The following is a 14,223-nucleotide window of genomic DNA, read 5'->3' as shown; positions in this document are numbered from 1 at the left end:
CTGAGGAGGTGAAAATCGAGCGGGTTTCTCCTCGCCGGCAGCGGCGTGCAGGGGGCAGGGCTGTCCCGAGGAGGAGCGGCCGCCGCTCTCCCGCCCGCCCACGCCCGGCCGAGGCAGCGCCGCGATGTCACTGCCGGAGAGCGGCACTGGCGGGACCCCGCCGCTGGCAGGGCACACCCGCACATGTACGGCAGCGTTCGCCGGCAGCGCAAAGAGTGCAAGCGGTGCTCTGTGTAATCCAGGCAGTTTGCAGCCTGGAAGTCTTGTTCTTGGTGGGCTGTTTGTGTTTTTAGGTAGCTGCAGATGGAGATCGGAGCAAAAAAACCCCACGCACTCCACCAGCTGCAGGGGATCTTGGGCTGTGATTATAAATGCTGCTGGTGAGGTAGGGAATGACCTGATAGAGATGGGAATGGTCCCAAAGGAGTAGGAGATGATTGAAAGTAGACTGAAAGCAGAAGAGTGATAACAGTAAAGCCTCCTTGTGTGGGGTTGTAAATGTAGGCACATCAAAGAAGAACAGCTCCCTGCTGTGTTTTCCTGGAGCAGCACATGGCTCTAGGTTTGCATTTTTGTCTCAAGCTGATCACAGAAGAGACAAATGTACCTGATTTCTGGCCTGTCTGCCTCTCCCTGCCTTTTTCCTGGGGTAAAAGTCGTCTACAGTGTGAAAAAGGCATATTGTATATGTGGCTCTACGCAGATATTTACTATATGTAATCTGATAGATAGAAAAGTTATACTATATTAACATTAGAATAATATAGTGAATGTAGTTTTGTAATTAACAGTAAGTTATAGTACAATAGAAGCTGTGTATGTGTGTTATATTTTTTTGCTCAAGAAGAGAAATTCCTCAGCACAGAGATAACATTCACAGAGGCCCCTAAACCTTACAGAGGCCTCTAAACCTTCTAGTGAAGAAGAATTTATGGCCTCTTATCCACAGAACCTAACTTTCTCAAGGACGTATGCTCTCATGCGTTCTTTTAATTAACAGAAAACTTTTGTGACAAGAAACAGCTGAAAATTACTCGTTTTACGTAAGATATGAATAGTCATAAACTGAAGGCTTAAAAAAGAAGACTTCTCTTTGTTCGGGGCCCTTCTCCTTCCTAGCCTTTGTCTGGGAGGGAGGGGGGACAAAAGCCCGGGCTGCCTTCTTTGCTCTTGTTGTCTCATTATTTGTCCTGTCTCTGAAATTTTTTTTTAAACTTTTATTATTGTATTAATATTTTTGTAACCAATTTTTATTCTTTATTAAATATTCATAAATTTAAAAAAAAACGAGTGATAGACATTTATCACAATTTGGTAGCAGAGGTCGGTTTAAAATACCCCACTGCGGGTGCTGTGGGAGGATTAGAGACCAGGGAGACGCGTCCCGCCTGCATTAGGTGGCCCCGGCTCTGGTCCTCGCAGAGTACCCCAGAAAGGGGTAAGATCCAAGGACAAAGGGAGACAATAAGGCAAAGAGAAGGGAAAGAATTCCCTAAAAACCGCGGTAACCAGCTCCTAACATCAAAGTGTGCACGAAGAATAAAGACCCAAGAACAACGGAGTGGTAAGAATTGCTGGGACTGGGGGTGGCAGCGTTTGGCGCGGAACGGGGGCTGAAAGTGTGTGTGCCTGAGAGGCGGGCTGGGGTAACACCCAGACCTTCCAAGCGAGTGCGGAGTCCCCTACGCTGCGGTTCCGTTGTCCCGCGAGGGAGGCGGCCAGCACCGGGACGAAAGTGAATGGTAAAAAGGAGTGAGAGAAACCCCCCAGGAAAAAGGTAAAGTGTGTGAAAAAGGGGACCCTAAAAAAAAAAAAAAAAAAAAAAACAACAAAAAACAAACCCAAGAGCACCTGGGGTTGGGAAGGGAGAACCCCCCAACACTGTCAGATTGAGGGTTTTGATAACCAGCTGGATTGGAGGAAGCAATTCCGAGACATCCAGGGTTATGTTAAATTCTGCAGAATCTAGGAAATAAACCCAAGAGCACCTGAGGTTGGGAAGGGAGAACCCCCCAACACTGTCAGATTGAGGGTTTTGATAACCAGCTGGATTGGAGGAAGCAATTCCGAGACATCCAGGGTTATGTTAAATTCTGCAGAATCTAGGAAATAAACCCAAGAGCACCTGAGGTTGGGAAGGGAGAACCCCCCAACACTGTCAGATTGAGGGTTTTGATAACCAGCTGGATTGGAGGAAGCAATTCCGAGACATCCAGGGTTATGTTAAATTCTGCAGAATCTAGGAAATAAACCCAAGAGCACCTGAGGTTGGGAAGGGAGAACCCCCCAACACTGTCAGATTGAGGGTTTTGATAACCAGCTGGATTGGAGGAAGCAATTCCGAGACATCCAGGGTTATGTTAAATTCTGCAGAATCTAGGAAATAAACCCAAGAGCACCTGAGGTTGGGAAGGGAGAACCCCCCAACACTGTCAGATTGAGGGTTTTGTGAAGGGCATTGTCTGGCCAGGTTAAAGAGTGTAAAAGTGTGTGGAAAGTAAAAGGTACCTTGTAGTTGTGATTGTTTTGTAGTGTGTGAGATTAAGTGAAAAATAGAGTGGAGTGAATGTGGACGAATGAAAGTATAGAAAGTGTAGATTTTTATTTAATTTTAAGTTTTATTATAGTTCCTCAGAGAAGATAAATTGTATTAAGAAATAGTATGGGAGAAAGAAGAAAAGTAGTTTTTGTGGGGGTAAAAGGGAAGGTGAACAGAGACAGGGATGGGTAGAATAGAGAAAATTTTGAAAGAAAAGGGATAGAAGTCCAGTGGGGAGAAATCATCGACAGAGATACCACCCTAAGATCGTCCCCTGGGAGTTGCACTGCCGGCTCCGGTGTTGGTGCCTGTCTCAGTCCCAGTGCTTGCCCCAGGTTCTGGCTTGTCGCTTGTTTCTGCCCCAGTTTCCATCCCAGGCAAGAGTCCGCTGTTCGCAGCGGCAGCCCAGCCGGTTTCTCCCCTCCCCCCCCCCTCGCTGTTCGCAGCGGCGGCTCAGTCGGTACCCGGCCCCCACCCCGGTCCCTCTCGCTATTTTCCCGCAAAGGCTTTTTTAGCCTCATTCCCAGTATTTTGTTTGTTTGCTAGTTTGTTTTGGCAGCGCTGAGCGTTGCCGCCACTGCCTTGCTTTTGTTGGAAGCGGCGAGTACGGTCGCCATGAGCCACGCGGGGGGGTGGCCGCGTGGTGGCTTAGCCGACCCTGGAGGGTCCCCCCCCCCCCACGGCGGCGGTGGCGGCAGAGCGGCCGGTTCCCCTCCCTCCTCCCCCCAGCAGCGGCGGTGAATCCCCCTCCGCTTGCGGCGCGAGGGGGGGGGCTTTTCCCTCTCCCCTCCCCCCCCCAGCGGCGGCGAGCCCCCCTCCGCTTGCGACACGGCGGCGGCAGGGCGGCTGGTTCCTTCTCCTCCCCCCCCCAGCGGCGGCGGCGGGTTCCCCGTCACCCCCCTCCCGTTCGCGGCGGCGGCGGCGGCGGCGGCGGCGGCGGGGCAGCGGGCTCCCCCCCCCCCCCCCTTCCCCCCTTCCCGGCGGCGGTTCCTCCGCTGTCGGCGTGTGGCGGGTTGGTCCGGTCCCTAGCTGCCTCAATAGCGATTCCAGCTCCGGTGGTGCTGGGCGTTGACTGCCGGAGGCGGCTGGACCCGCCAGCGTGGGCCATGCGGAAAGCGCGGCCGCATGGAGGAGACCGGAAATTGCTTCCCCTTCGGGAATTCCGGTGGCAGACCCCGCCCATGCCCCGTCCTTGGAGGACCAAAAACTCAGTGATCAGTCCTCCAGAGCTCCCCACTTCCTGTTGGGGAAGCCGTTCCCTTGGAAACCGCAGTCAATGCAGATCATCTCAGGAAGAAAGGGAGACGGGCGGCCGCACAGCCGTGCCATGGCAGAGGGGCTGCCCGGTGGAGGCGGCGGCGCCGAGCCGCGCGTGGGACGCGCAGCTCCCTGCCCGCCCCTCCTCCAGCTCGCTTATCAGCGCCCGCAGCTGCCCTTTTCCTTATGACTAAAAGACTCGGGTCATAGAAGTTTTAAAGATTTTTTCAGTGTTTCTCATGCGCTAGCCTTCAATTTCTTTTAAATCGGTAGCCTGTAAAATTCAGACAGCGTGCATGTGTTCTGGGATGTTTTAGGAAGGACTTGTAAGTTTTTTTTTTTGGGAAGAAAGGAGACAGTGTCTGAAGCTGTGCTTTTTTAAATGACTGCTGCTTGATGTGCTAACATTTTTTTTTCAAGCGTTTTTCACTTAGTGAGAGAGAGCTTGGCCATGTGAAGTCAGTGTTTAGTGCTTTCTAAGTGTCTCTTCTACAGTTGATGAATGAATGTGTGTGAAAGTTGAAGGAGGAGGAGTGAAGAAAGAGAAGTATTAGTGTTCACTAGATTATTTGCTTAGTCTATGTTATATTTTAGAAGATGCAGACAGGAGGAAGAGTTAGAATTTGTAGAAGGTACAAAAGCAAGAAGAATTTGTTTGGTAGATATTTCAGAGAGGCATGGTGTAAGTAAAGATGTGATGGAGTGCAGGAGCAAGAAGAGACTTTTGCCTGTCATCAGGGATGTGGTGATATAGAAAGATACCAGAATTTAGATAGGAGATGTTTAGTTAGTCCCAGGAACAAGGAGTAATTTGTTAAGATGAGAATTACAAGTGAAATTAGAAATAAGAGTGGCTCCAAAAGATGAAATAATTTGGCAGACCAGGAAGCTAAGGTGCAGCAGAGAATGAAGCTAAAAGGTTCATGTTAATATTAACTCCAAATAAGGAAAATTGAAAATTCCAGAATTTAGTGAAACAGAGGAAAAAAAATTGAAGGAGATAAGAGGTAAACCAGATGAATCAAAGAAACAGAAACTTCTTGATAGAAGGCAATTACTTAATAAAGTACTTACTAGAAAAATATTAGAAGACATGCATCAGAAAACTCACTGAGGTACCCAAGCTTTGTGTGATTATTTCCTAAGAAACTATGAATACATTGGGATTTGTAAGATAACAGAGAAGATAACTGAAAGATGTATAACTTGTCAAAGGATAAAATAAAAAGATAATGAGGAGAACTACACTGGAAGGTAAGGAATTAGCCTTTAGACCATTTCAAAGTATCCAAGTAGATTTTACAGAACTTCCTCAAGTTCAACGATGGAAATATATATTAGTAATAACAGACCATTTAACTCATTGAGTGGAGGCAGTTCCCACTGCCAAGGCTACTGCTAATGTGGTAAGTAAAACCCTTTTGAAACAAATTATTCCAAGATGTGAGATGGTTAATAAAATAGATTCAGACAGAGGAACACACTTTACATCAAAGGTGTTACAACAATTAATTCAAGCTTTGGGGACCCCAGGCCCAGCAGCTCTGGCTTTGTAAGAAAACCCTAACAGAAGCTGTGAGGCAGCTGTACCAGGACCCCCCTGACCTTAGGCCCCTCTGAGCATTGGGGTCTAAGAAGAGAATGAATATCTTTGTCCCCAAGAGGGAAATCCCAGAAGCCCCAGGGTGTCCTTGGGGAAGTGTTCCTAAGTTCTGCTTCTGTTTGTCAATAATGCTGGGGTTGGTGTTGTTTGTTAACCTGTGTATACACACCAGAAAGGAACTATTATTATAGTCCCAGATCTTCGCCTGAGAGGCCCCTAATTTTCAAAATTACAATAATTCAGAGGGAGAGAATTTGAATTCTTCATTACAAGGGTGGCTCCAGCTTTTCTGTGGCAGATACCTGTCTTTCAGACTAAGACAGGACCATTTTTTTAGTTATCCTATAAAACTTAGGTGTGATATTTATAACAGTATTTTAGCATTGTACAGCTTGTATTCCAAGATTTTGTTAAAACCTATGATCAATTTAATATGCTGCCGTTTCTGTCAGCTATATGGTGCACACACAGATAGATTATGTGTGCCAAAATGCAATTCAAAGGAATTATAAATTGCACCATATCAAAATTGTTGTGATTAATATCTCTAACTCCAAAATGAGAAGGTCCTTTTCAGGTATTGCTGGCACTGAGGCTGCGATCCGGACCAGGGAACGAGGGTGGATCCACGCCAGCAGAATCAAAGGACCTGTGGAAAAGCCTAAGGAGTGGACAATATCATCGGAACCGGGTGATACGAAATTAACCCTAAAACGGGAATGAGAGGTGATGAACTGGGGAGATCCACATGATCCAGGAAACATACGCAGGATCACACCTGACTGAAAACTTAGACTGAGTTTTGCATCAGTGGTTTCAAATACCACCTGAGAAAACTTTAAGACACCTCCAGTACCCTCCATGGGGAGGAATACTTCCACCACAGACAGGAGGATCGAGATTGTTTCGGACAGAAAACCCCTGTGTTTTTGCCTTAGCCTGTGATTTATATAAAGAGGAGGGGGAATTACAACCTCATATATTGCCAAGCCAAATACCCTGTTTGATTCACCCAAATACTGGACATGCTGGTTGGTTTAAATGTGTTTGAGCTGTGGGAAAAATTGGTACTGTAGTTCACCCAAACAACACTCTCGTTGCATGAAGTGTAGGGTGTCACCTGAGCCCCCTATCCAAGCAGAATTTGAAACAACTAAAATAATAACTTTGTTGTGTAGATGGGAATTATTAGTGCCTGTTGAACGAGAGGTGGCTGAGGAAAAGTGGGAGACCACGGTTAAGGAGTGTCAAGAACGATTTGCCTGGAAATTAGCTAAGAGAAAGTGACAATAGAGGAGAGGGCAAGACCAGATTGGCCTCTATAATCGCCACCGAGAAGATCACATACACCTGCTGTGGGCTGCAACCCCATAGGCATGGGAGGTGGGAGTATAAGCCATACTGGACCTCTCCTGGTTCTGTCACTCATTTTCTGGCTCTTCCCTTTTGGGATGTCGACCCGGCCATGCTACAAGTGTTACCAAAAACTGTATATGGAAAAGACACCGAGGCTCCTTCTTTATTTCTCACACTCATATCAACAGTCACTGTTATAACCCCTCCAAACTGGGAAACTGCATACACAATAGGAAAAAGTATTGGATTGCGGAAAATTTAAGGGGAAGTGAATGTGCAAAAGGGGACAAATAGATGTGTTTCACCCACATTACTGAGAGTAAAGCAAAGGATTTAGCCCAAAACTCCCCCCCACAAGTGGAAAGGGAGCTGTACTCTGGGTGTCATACAACCAGGATTTTTTTCTTTTGCCTGGACCTGAAGGCGATCACTTAGGGATACTAGTTTATAAAGATCTAAAAAGAAGCAAGAGAGATATAATTGGAAGATTATAAAAAAAATTGGGGAGAGGATGAGTGGCCCCCTGCACGCATACTGGAAACGTAAGGGCCAGCCACCTGGGCACAAGACGGGAGTTGGAGATATCGAACTCCCATTTATATGTTAAATTGTATCATAAGGCTTCAAACAGTCGTAGAAATAATAACAAACAAAACTGGTCTGGCAATGGAATTAACATCCAGGCAACAAACTCAAATCAGAGCCGCTGTGTATCAAAACAGATTAGCACTAGATTACCTATTAGCTGAAGAAGGGGGCGTTTGTGGAAAATTCAATACATCAGATTGTTGTTTAAAAATAGATGATAATGGAGATACTATCCTAGATATAATCAATGATATCAGAAAAATCACCCATGTACCAGTTCAGAAGTGGGAATCCATGCTAAGTACCAGCTGGTGAGATAATGTGTTAGGAGTAGAATGGTGAAAGAAACAAGGCTTTTTCCTCTTATGTGCTACAGCTAGTTTAATATTCTTTCCTTGCTTGATCCCTTGTTTTATTAGATTAATCACTAGTGTAGTTCAAGGTATGCAATTAGTAACCTTAGATCAAAAGATGGATACAACAAAAAAACGGTGCAAAAGATTATAGTATTAAGGAAACAAAATAAAGTAGAAGACCCCCTCCAAAAAGCTAGACTGATTTATGAAGAAAATAAACATAGAAGGGATGCAAGAGAGCGGTAAATATCCGCTCGAGCCAATGTATTATAACAAGAAAGAGGAGGGATTGTGAAAAAGGCATATTGTATATGTGGCTCTACGCAGATATTTACTATATGTAATCTGATAGATAGAAAAGTTATACTATATTAACATTAGAATAATATAGTGAATGTAGTTTTGTAATTAACAGTAAGTTATAGTACAATAGAAGCTGTGTATGTGTGTTATATTTTTTTGCTCAAGAAGAGAAATTCCTCAGCACAGAGATAACATTCACAGAGGCCCCTAAACCTTACAGAGGCCTCTAAACCTTCTAGTGAAGAAGAATTTATGGCCTCTTATCCACAGAACCTAACTTTCTCAAGGACGTATGCTCTCATGCGTTCTTTTAATTAACAGAAAACTTTTGTGACAAGAAACAGCTGAAAATTACTCGTTTTACGTAAGATATGAATAGTCATAAACTGAAGGCTTAAAAAAGAAGACTTCTCTTTGTTCGGGGCCCTTCTCCTTCCTAGCCTTTGTCTGGGAGGGAGGGGGGACAAAAGCCCGGGCTGCCTTCTTTGCTCTTGTTGTCTCATTATTTGTCCTGTCTCTGAAATTTTTTTTTAAACTTTTATTATTGTATTAATATTTTTGTAACCAATTTTTATTCTTTATTAAATATTCATAAATTTAAAAAAAAACGAGTGATAGACATTTATCACATACAGGATGCTGCTTTCCAAAGTTTCACCTCTGGTTTGCCCACAACACATTTAAGCAGCAGAGTTTTGTTCTTTTGCAGGTTGCTTTCAAGATGTACCTTGGGGTGACCCCTAGTGTGAGCTGCAGTAGTGCCACAGGGAATGAATTCTCCTTAATCCTGGACAAAAACCCACTGGTGGACTTTGTGGAGGAGCTGCCAGCGGAACGAGCATCGCTTTGCTATTGTAACCTCCTCTGTGGGGTGATTCGAGGGGCCCTGGAAATGGTAAGGAAGTGCACATCTGTTTTCACCATCCTTTGTTAATTCGCAGAAGGCCAGGAAAACACAGTGCCCTGTTCTGATAAGAGTAGGAAATACAGAGTTGTTTAACCTCTCAGGTTAAATGTCTATGTCTAGATAAAAGAGGACAAGGCTGAAGCTGGATCCTGAGGCAGAGAAGCACCTGGATTAGCTCACCTGCACACTGTCCCTGCCTGGCTGTTCAGTGTGTTCAGTGGCTGACTTGGGTGCCAAAGCCAGGTGGGAGCAGGAACCAGGGAACCCTTGAAGTGGAGGCACAGAGGGGCATGTTGGGCTCCTCCACTGCTCCTGGAGCCTTTCTCACTTCTCTGCACAGCTGTAGCCAGTGATAGTCCTCCCTGATGCTTTGCAAATACTTCAAAAAAAATAATCTTCTCAGGTGACTGTGGTACCAGCTGAAAGACAGTGTGGATGAGTATAATGTTAAAACCAAAGCATCAGAAGTGTATAAGATGGCAATCCAAATTTTGTTCTTAAATGTAAGGTTTTTGCAAAGAAATAAATGAAGGGCATAATTTGAAAATTTCTGACCTGCAGAGCTTCTTCAGGGAGATTACTTTTAGGCTGCTTTATTTTTCTGTCAGTATCCAATTTGACATGTATTTCAAGAGACAAAAACCTCAATCCCGCACTGTTATGTGTATATATCAGTCTCAGAATTATAGTATCTGGTACCAGACTAATTAACAAAAGTATTACGTCATAAGTCTTAGTACATGACTAGGAAATTCTGTGATTACAAAATCATCAAGTATTGAATTTAGGGTCTCAGAAGAAAACAAAGCACCGGGAAGAAGGGTAACATGCTATCGAAATTCTAGTGTCTATAACCTTCCTTTGTATCAGCTTAGTTGGGAAAGCTATTTTAAAACAGTCTAGAGATCTGTTTCTTATGAAACCTGAGAAAGGGAGTCCTCTTGTGGTAAGAGAGAGAAAAAGCTCATTATGCCGGAGGAGGGTGCAAAACTGGGCATTTCTCTGCTGAACTGATCAGATCTGATTCTTTCTAGGTTCACTTAGCAGCAGAAGTTTCCTTCCTGCAGGACAGGCTGAAGGGTGATGCTGTGACAGAAATAGGAATTACATTTTTAAGGAAGCCTGAAGACAGAAAGCACAGAAGAAACAAATGAAAGGAATATTGGGAGAAACCCTTGCTGAGGGACATTTTGTGCCTTTTGTTTCAAAAGAAGACAGGGTAAAAATGGCTTTGCTGAGTCAGCTGCACCAGTTATGTGGTTGAAAGGTGAAGAGAGCTGGGCAGCAGAGAGGAGGGGCAGAGCAGGGGGCAGCAATGTTAATTGTCATGACACAGGGATCAGTAAAAAAGATGCAAATGATCTGCCCTTCCTTCTCACATACCCAGGCTCTTGAACTTAATGGAAGCTTTACTTCCGTATTTAGTGTGTGCTAAATATTTATCTGTATACCAACAGTTTTCAGGCCAAGGTGGTGACCTTTTCAGACTTTGCCACTAATTTTTCAAAGCATGGCTGCTAGAGGTGCTTTATTTTCCTGGCTGTGTGTTGTTATCCTTAAAGGATTCACTTGCTGGGATTGCTGTATGCAGTGTCTCACTCACACGTTTGATGTGTAATGCTTTGCCATTCATTGTCCTGCACACTGGACATCCTGCTGTCTCTGAAACCAGGGAGGGACGGGTGTTCACTGATGGCAGGAGCTGGTTGTGTTCTTTCCAGCTCTTCAGGCCCCACCTGCAGTGCTGCTGGCACTCCTGTTCAGTCCTGTGCACACCCCAGGCTGCAGCACTCTGACAACTGCAGCAGTGCTTGTGTCTCTGCAAGCCATGGGCCTTTTCATGTCAGCCTTCTCTCCAAGAGCCCTGATCTTGTGACCAAACTGAACAGAGCATGATGTATTTAGTGTGTAGCCACTGTGGATCTGTACCTGTCTAAGGAAGCTCGAATTAAACTTCTGAGATTGTCACAAAACTGTTTTGGTGTTCGTGTTTTCTGCTCTTGCCTGGCCTTCACCACCTGCTGTTGATCATCTTCCTCTTGGCAGTGGATTTGTTACCACAACTGGGAAGCAGCGAAGGAGCAGCCTGAGAGAAACCCAAGTTATAGGAAAAGTTTAAAGTTGTTTGGTGTAATGCAAGATGTCTGGATAAGGGCTGGACAAAACCCCAGGTCCTAGCACAACACCCTACCCACAAGGCCAGCTTAGTCTCTCCTCACAAAAACGCTTGTTTGAAGCTGAAATACCAGCAACTAAGTTCAGTCTAGCCCGGAATTAACTCTGATTTTACACTGTGTTTTGTGCCTTCTCCTATTTTCCCCTCAGTCTGTTCACATCTTTATCATGCCAGATGGGAGCATCTCTTACCCTGGGTTCATTCTCTCCAGACCTGTAGAGTCCTCATGATAATCTCTCTCCCTTTGTCTAAGTAGTGTGGCTCTGTGGTGCCACAGCATAATGGAAGTGAGCAAATTTTAGTGAGCAGTTGTGTAGGGAACAAAACCAAAACTCTTTGTATCCAGCCTTGGTCTCAGCCCAACTGCTGTTACCTGCACCAGTAAGAAGTGGCAGCGTGTACGTGTGACAATATGTTAGAACCACTAACAAGTTTCCCTGCCTTTTTTTTTTCTTTTCCTTTTTCTTTCTTTTTGTAATTTATATTACTTTGTTAAACCTAGAGCTGAAATGTATTGTGGAATTTGTCTGATTTCACTGCTTTTGCAAAAGCCCTCACTGGAATTTCTGCTGGTTATGGCCAGTTGGTCGAGATGGACGTGTAGCTGACCACAACAAAGGTTGTTTATTTGCAATAGCCATTTTTACTTTTTCCACCAACACTAACCAAATATTCTATTTGGGTTTTTTCTTAATTATTTTTATTATTTTGAAAGTGAAGGACCTACATTGTCCTTGTTTTCTTAGAGAACTGTTAGGGTTCGAAAGGACCTCTGAAGGTCTTCTAGTCCATCCCCCCTGACAAGGCAGGTTCACCTAGAGCAGGTGACACAGGAACACATCTAGGTGGGTCTGGATTACCTCCAAGGAGGGAAACTCCACAACCTCCCTGGGCAGCCTGTGCCAGTGCTCTGCCACCCTTAATGTAAAGAAAATCTTCTCATGGTGTAGTGAAACATCTTATGCTTTAGGTTGTGGCCATTGCTCCTCGTCCTGTTGCTGGGTACCACTGGAATGAGTCTGGCACCCTCCTCTTGCCACCCAATTTATGAGGTATTAATGAGATCCTCTCTCAGTTCTCTCTTCTCCGGAATAAACAGGCCCAGTTCCTGCAGTGTCTCCCCACAAGAGGGATGCTCCAGACCCAAATCACCTTTGTGGCCCTTCTGCTGGGCCCTCTCCAGTAGCTCCTGGCCTTCCTTGTTGTGAGGAGCCCAGCACTGGACACAGCACTTCAGATGTGACCTCAGCAGGGCTGAGGAGAGGGGGAGCATCACCTCCCTTGACCTGCTGGCCACACTCTTGCCAGTGCACCACAGCACACCACTGGCCCTGCTGGCCACAGGGGCACTGCTGGCTCATAGTCAGCTTGCCAGCCACCGACACAGCCAGGTGCTTCTGTGCAGAGATGCTCTCTAAGAGGTCAGCCCCAGCCTGCACAGGTACTCCATAATCATCAAGTTTCTCAGAAGCAAAGGAGCTCTGAGCAAGTCAGTGACTGCAATGAATAATTTTTAGAAACGCTTTTCTACATGCAGAATTAAATCTTGTTTTGCCTTGATGTGTTATATTTTTAGTTGACAGTGAGAAAGAAGCTTCCAAGGTTGCTACATTCAGCTAGTTAAGATACTCTTCCCTTCTTCCTTCCTTGCAAAACAAATGTAACAAATCACTTCTTGGGATTCCTGTCTTTCTGTCTGAATAATTTCTGAGTTTATTGTGTAGGAAGAGAGAATTTCTGGGAGGGGGAAACAAATAGACCACACCAAACAATCGGACTTACATATCTAAAATGCTCTCTTAAACAACAGCTTTTCAGAAGAAAAGTGAACTTTATTATGCTTCACTCAAAACTTGTATCTTTATTTCTTATAATATGATGTTGTTTGAGAAGAATATTACAACTTGCTAATGTGGATTGCAGATCTTTATTGTCTTTGAATGTATGAATGTGCTTTTAATGTTTGTTCATATAGAAGCTTCACCTACACCGTCATGTTATGCATGCGCCTAACCCCTCAAGACAAGCTAATTTTTTAATCTACAGCTTGCTCTAAGCATCATTGAAAGCTTCATTGTAAAGAGAGAGCTAATAAGGTAAGATGAATATCTGATCAAATCCTCCATTCCTTTTTTGTCTCTTTGATAGGGTTTGGTATTGTCACTTCACGTGCCAAGTGCTTTTAAGGTTTTGGTAATGATTTGACATAACAGGTGTTGACATCTTTGTGGATGCAGATTATTTTACATATGACTCTTCTTAATGGACAACTGCCGAGGCCGTTTTTACGTGTTATAGGTCTTAAAGGTCTAAGAACATTTTTAGGTCTTAAACAGAGTTGTTTATTATATGAAAGCATGTATCTGAAAGTGCAAGAGTCCTGAACGAGCCGTCTTACAGTCTTACAATCGGTTATAAGTATAAAGTCTCTGAGTATAAAATCTTAGCAAGAAAATTCCAGTAAATCAATAATCAAAACATAGAATTGAACATAACAGCCTCCAGGTAAAAACAACCTCCAGTCTCCTGACCCCAAGCAGGGTTTCCAGCCATGGGGAATAACAGAAAGGGATCACAAGATCACAGATCCCAGACAGGAGTCCTGGCTGCAGGGATCACAGCGACAGAAAAAGCCCCGAGATTCAGAACCCGCACAGAGTCCCCGGCTGCAGGGTGGCAATGGCAGTGAGGGATCCCGAACCCATCAGAGTTCCCGGCAGCGGGATCGCAGGGACAGGAAGGGGGTCCCGGGGTCGCAGAGGCAAAAAGGGGTCCCAGGGTCCCAAATTCCAGAGTCCCAGCCATGGGCATCGCAGAGGCAAGAAGGGGTTCTGAACCCGGCAGAATTCCCGGCCGCAGGGTCACAGTGGCAGGAAAGGGGTCCCGGGGTCCCGAACCCTCGCAGAGTCCCTGGCAGCCCCGAACAGAGTTCCGGGGCAAACGCCACAAGGGGGAAAGGGAAGGGACGGGACCCCAGGGCCCTGATCCAGGCGACAGAGACTACAATAGATGGTGCCTTTAGAATCCCATTCGACTCCCTGGCAGGGCTCCTTCCTCAGGCTGCAGAAGGTGGAGGTTGGATCAACAGATCGGGTTGATCAATCAATACCTTCACTTCCAACCCAGAGGCTTTTATCC

General features: G+C 45.2%; 1 protein-coding gene across 1 annotated transcript; it reads left to right on the top strand.

Annotated features, from left to right (window-relative positions):
• The first annotated feature begins 2 nt into the window (after positions 1-2).
• Positions 3-13,309, top strand: LOC134546768 (trafficking protein particle complex subunit 3-like protein). The gene is made up of 3 exons (XM_063389859.1): positions 3-385; positions 8,712-8,897; positions 9,944-13,309. The coding sequence occupies exons 1-3, from the start codon at positions 125-127 to the stop codon at positions 10,061-10,063; spliced, it is 567 nt and encodes a 188-aa protein (XP_063245929.1). The 5' UTR covers positions 3-124; the 3' UTR covers positions 10,064-13,309.
• The last annotated feature ends 914 nt before the right edge of the window (positions 13,310-14,223 follow it).

This window comes from Prinia subflava, chromosome 2 (assembly GCF_021018805.1).
Source record: "Prinia subflava isolate CZ2003 ecotype Zambia chromosome 2, Cam_Psub_1.2, whole genome shotgun sequence".
NCBI lineage: Eukaryota > Metazoa > Chordata > Aves > Passeriformes > Cisticolidae > Prinia > Prinia subflava.
This window is presented reverse-complemented; position numbering and strand designations above follow the sequence as displayed.

Excerpts from the sequence above, each read along its gene's own strand:
- LOC134546768 (XM_063389859.1), top strand. The coding sequence starts at position 125 with ATGTCACTGCCGGAGAGCGGCACTGGCGGGACCCCGCCGCTGGCAGGG. Across the intron at positions 386-8,711 it reads TTATAAATGCTGCTGGTGAG|GTTGCTTTCAAGATGTACCT; the intron begins GTAGGGAATGAC and ends GTTCTTTTGCAG. Across the intron at positions 8,898-9,943 it reads TTCGAGGGGCCCTGGAAATG|GTTCACTTAGCAGCAGAAGT; the intron begins GTAAGGAAGTGC and ends GATTCTTTCTAG.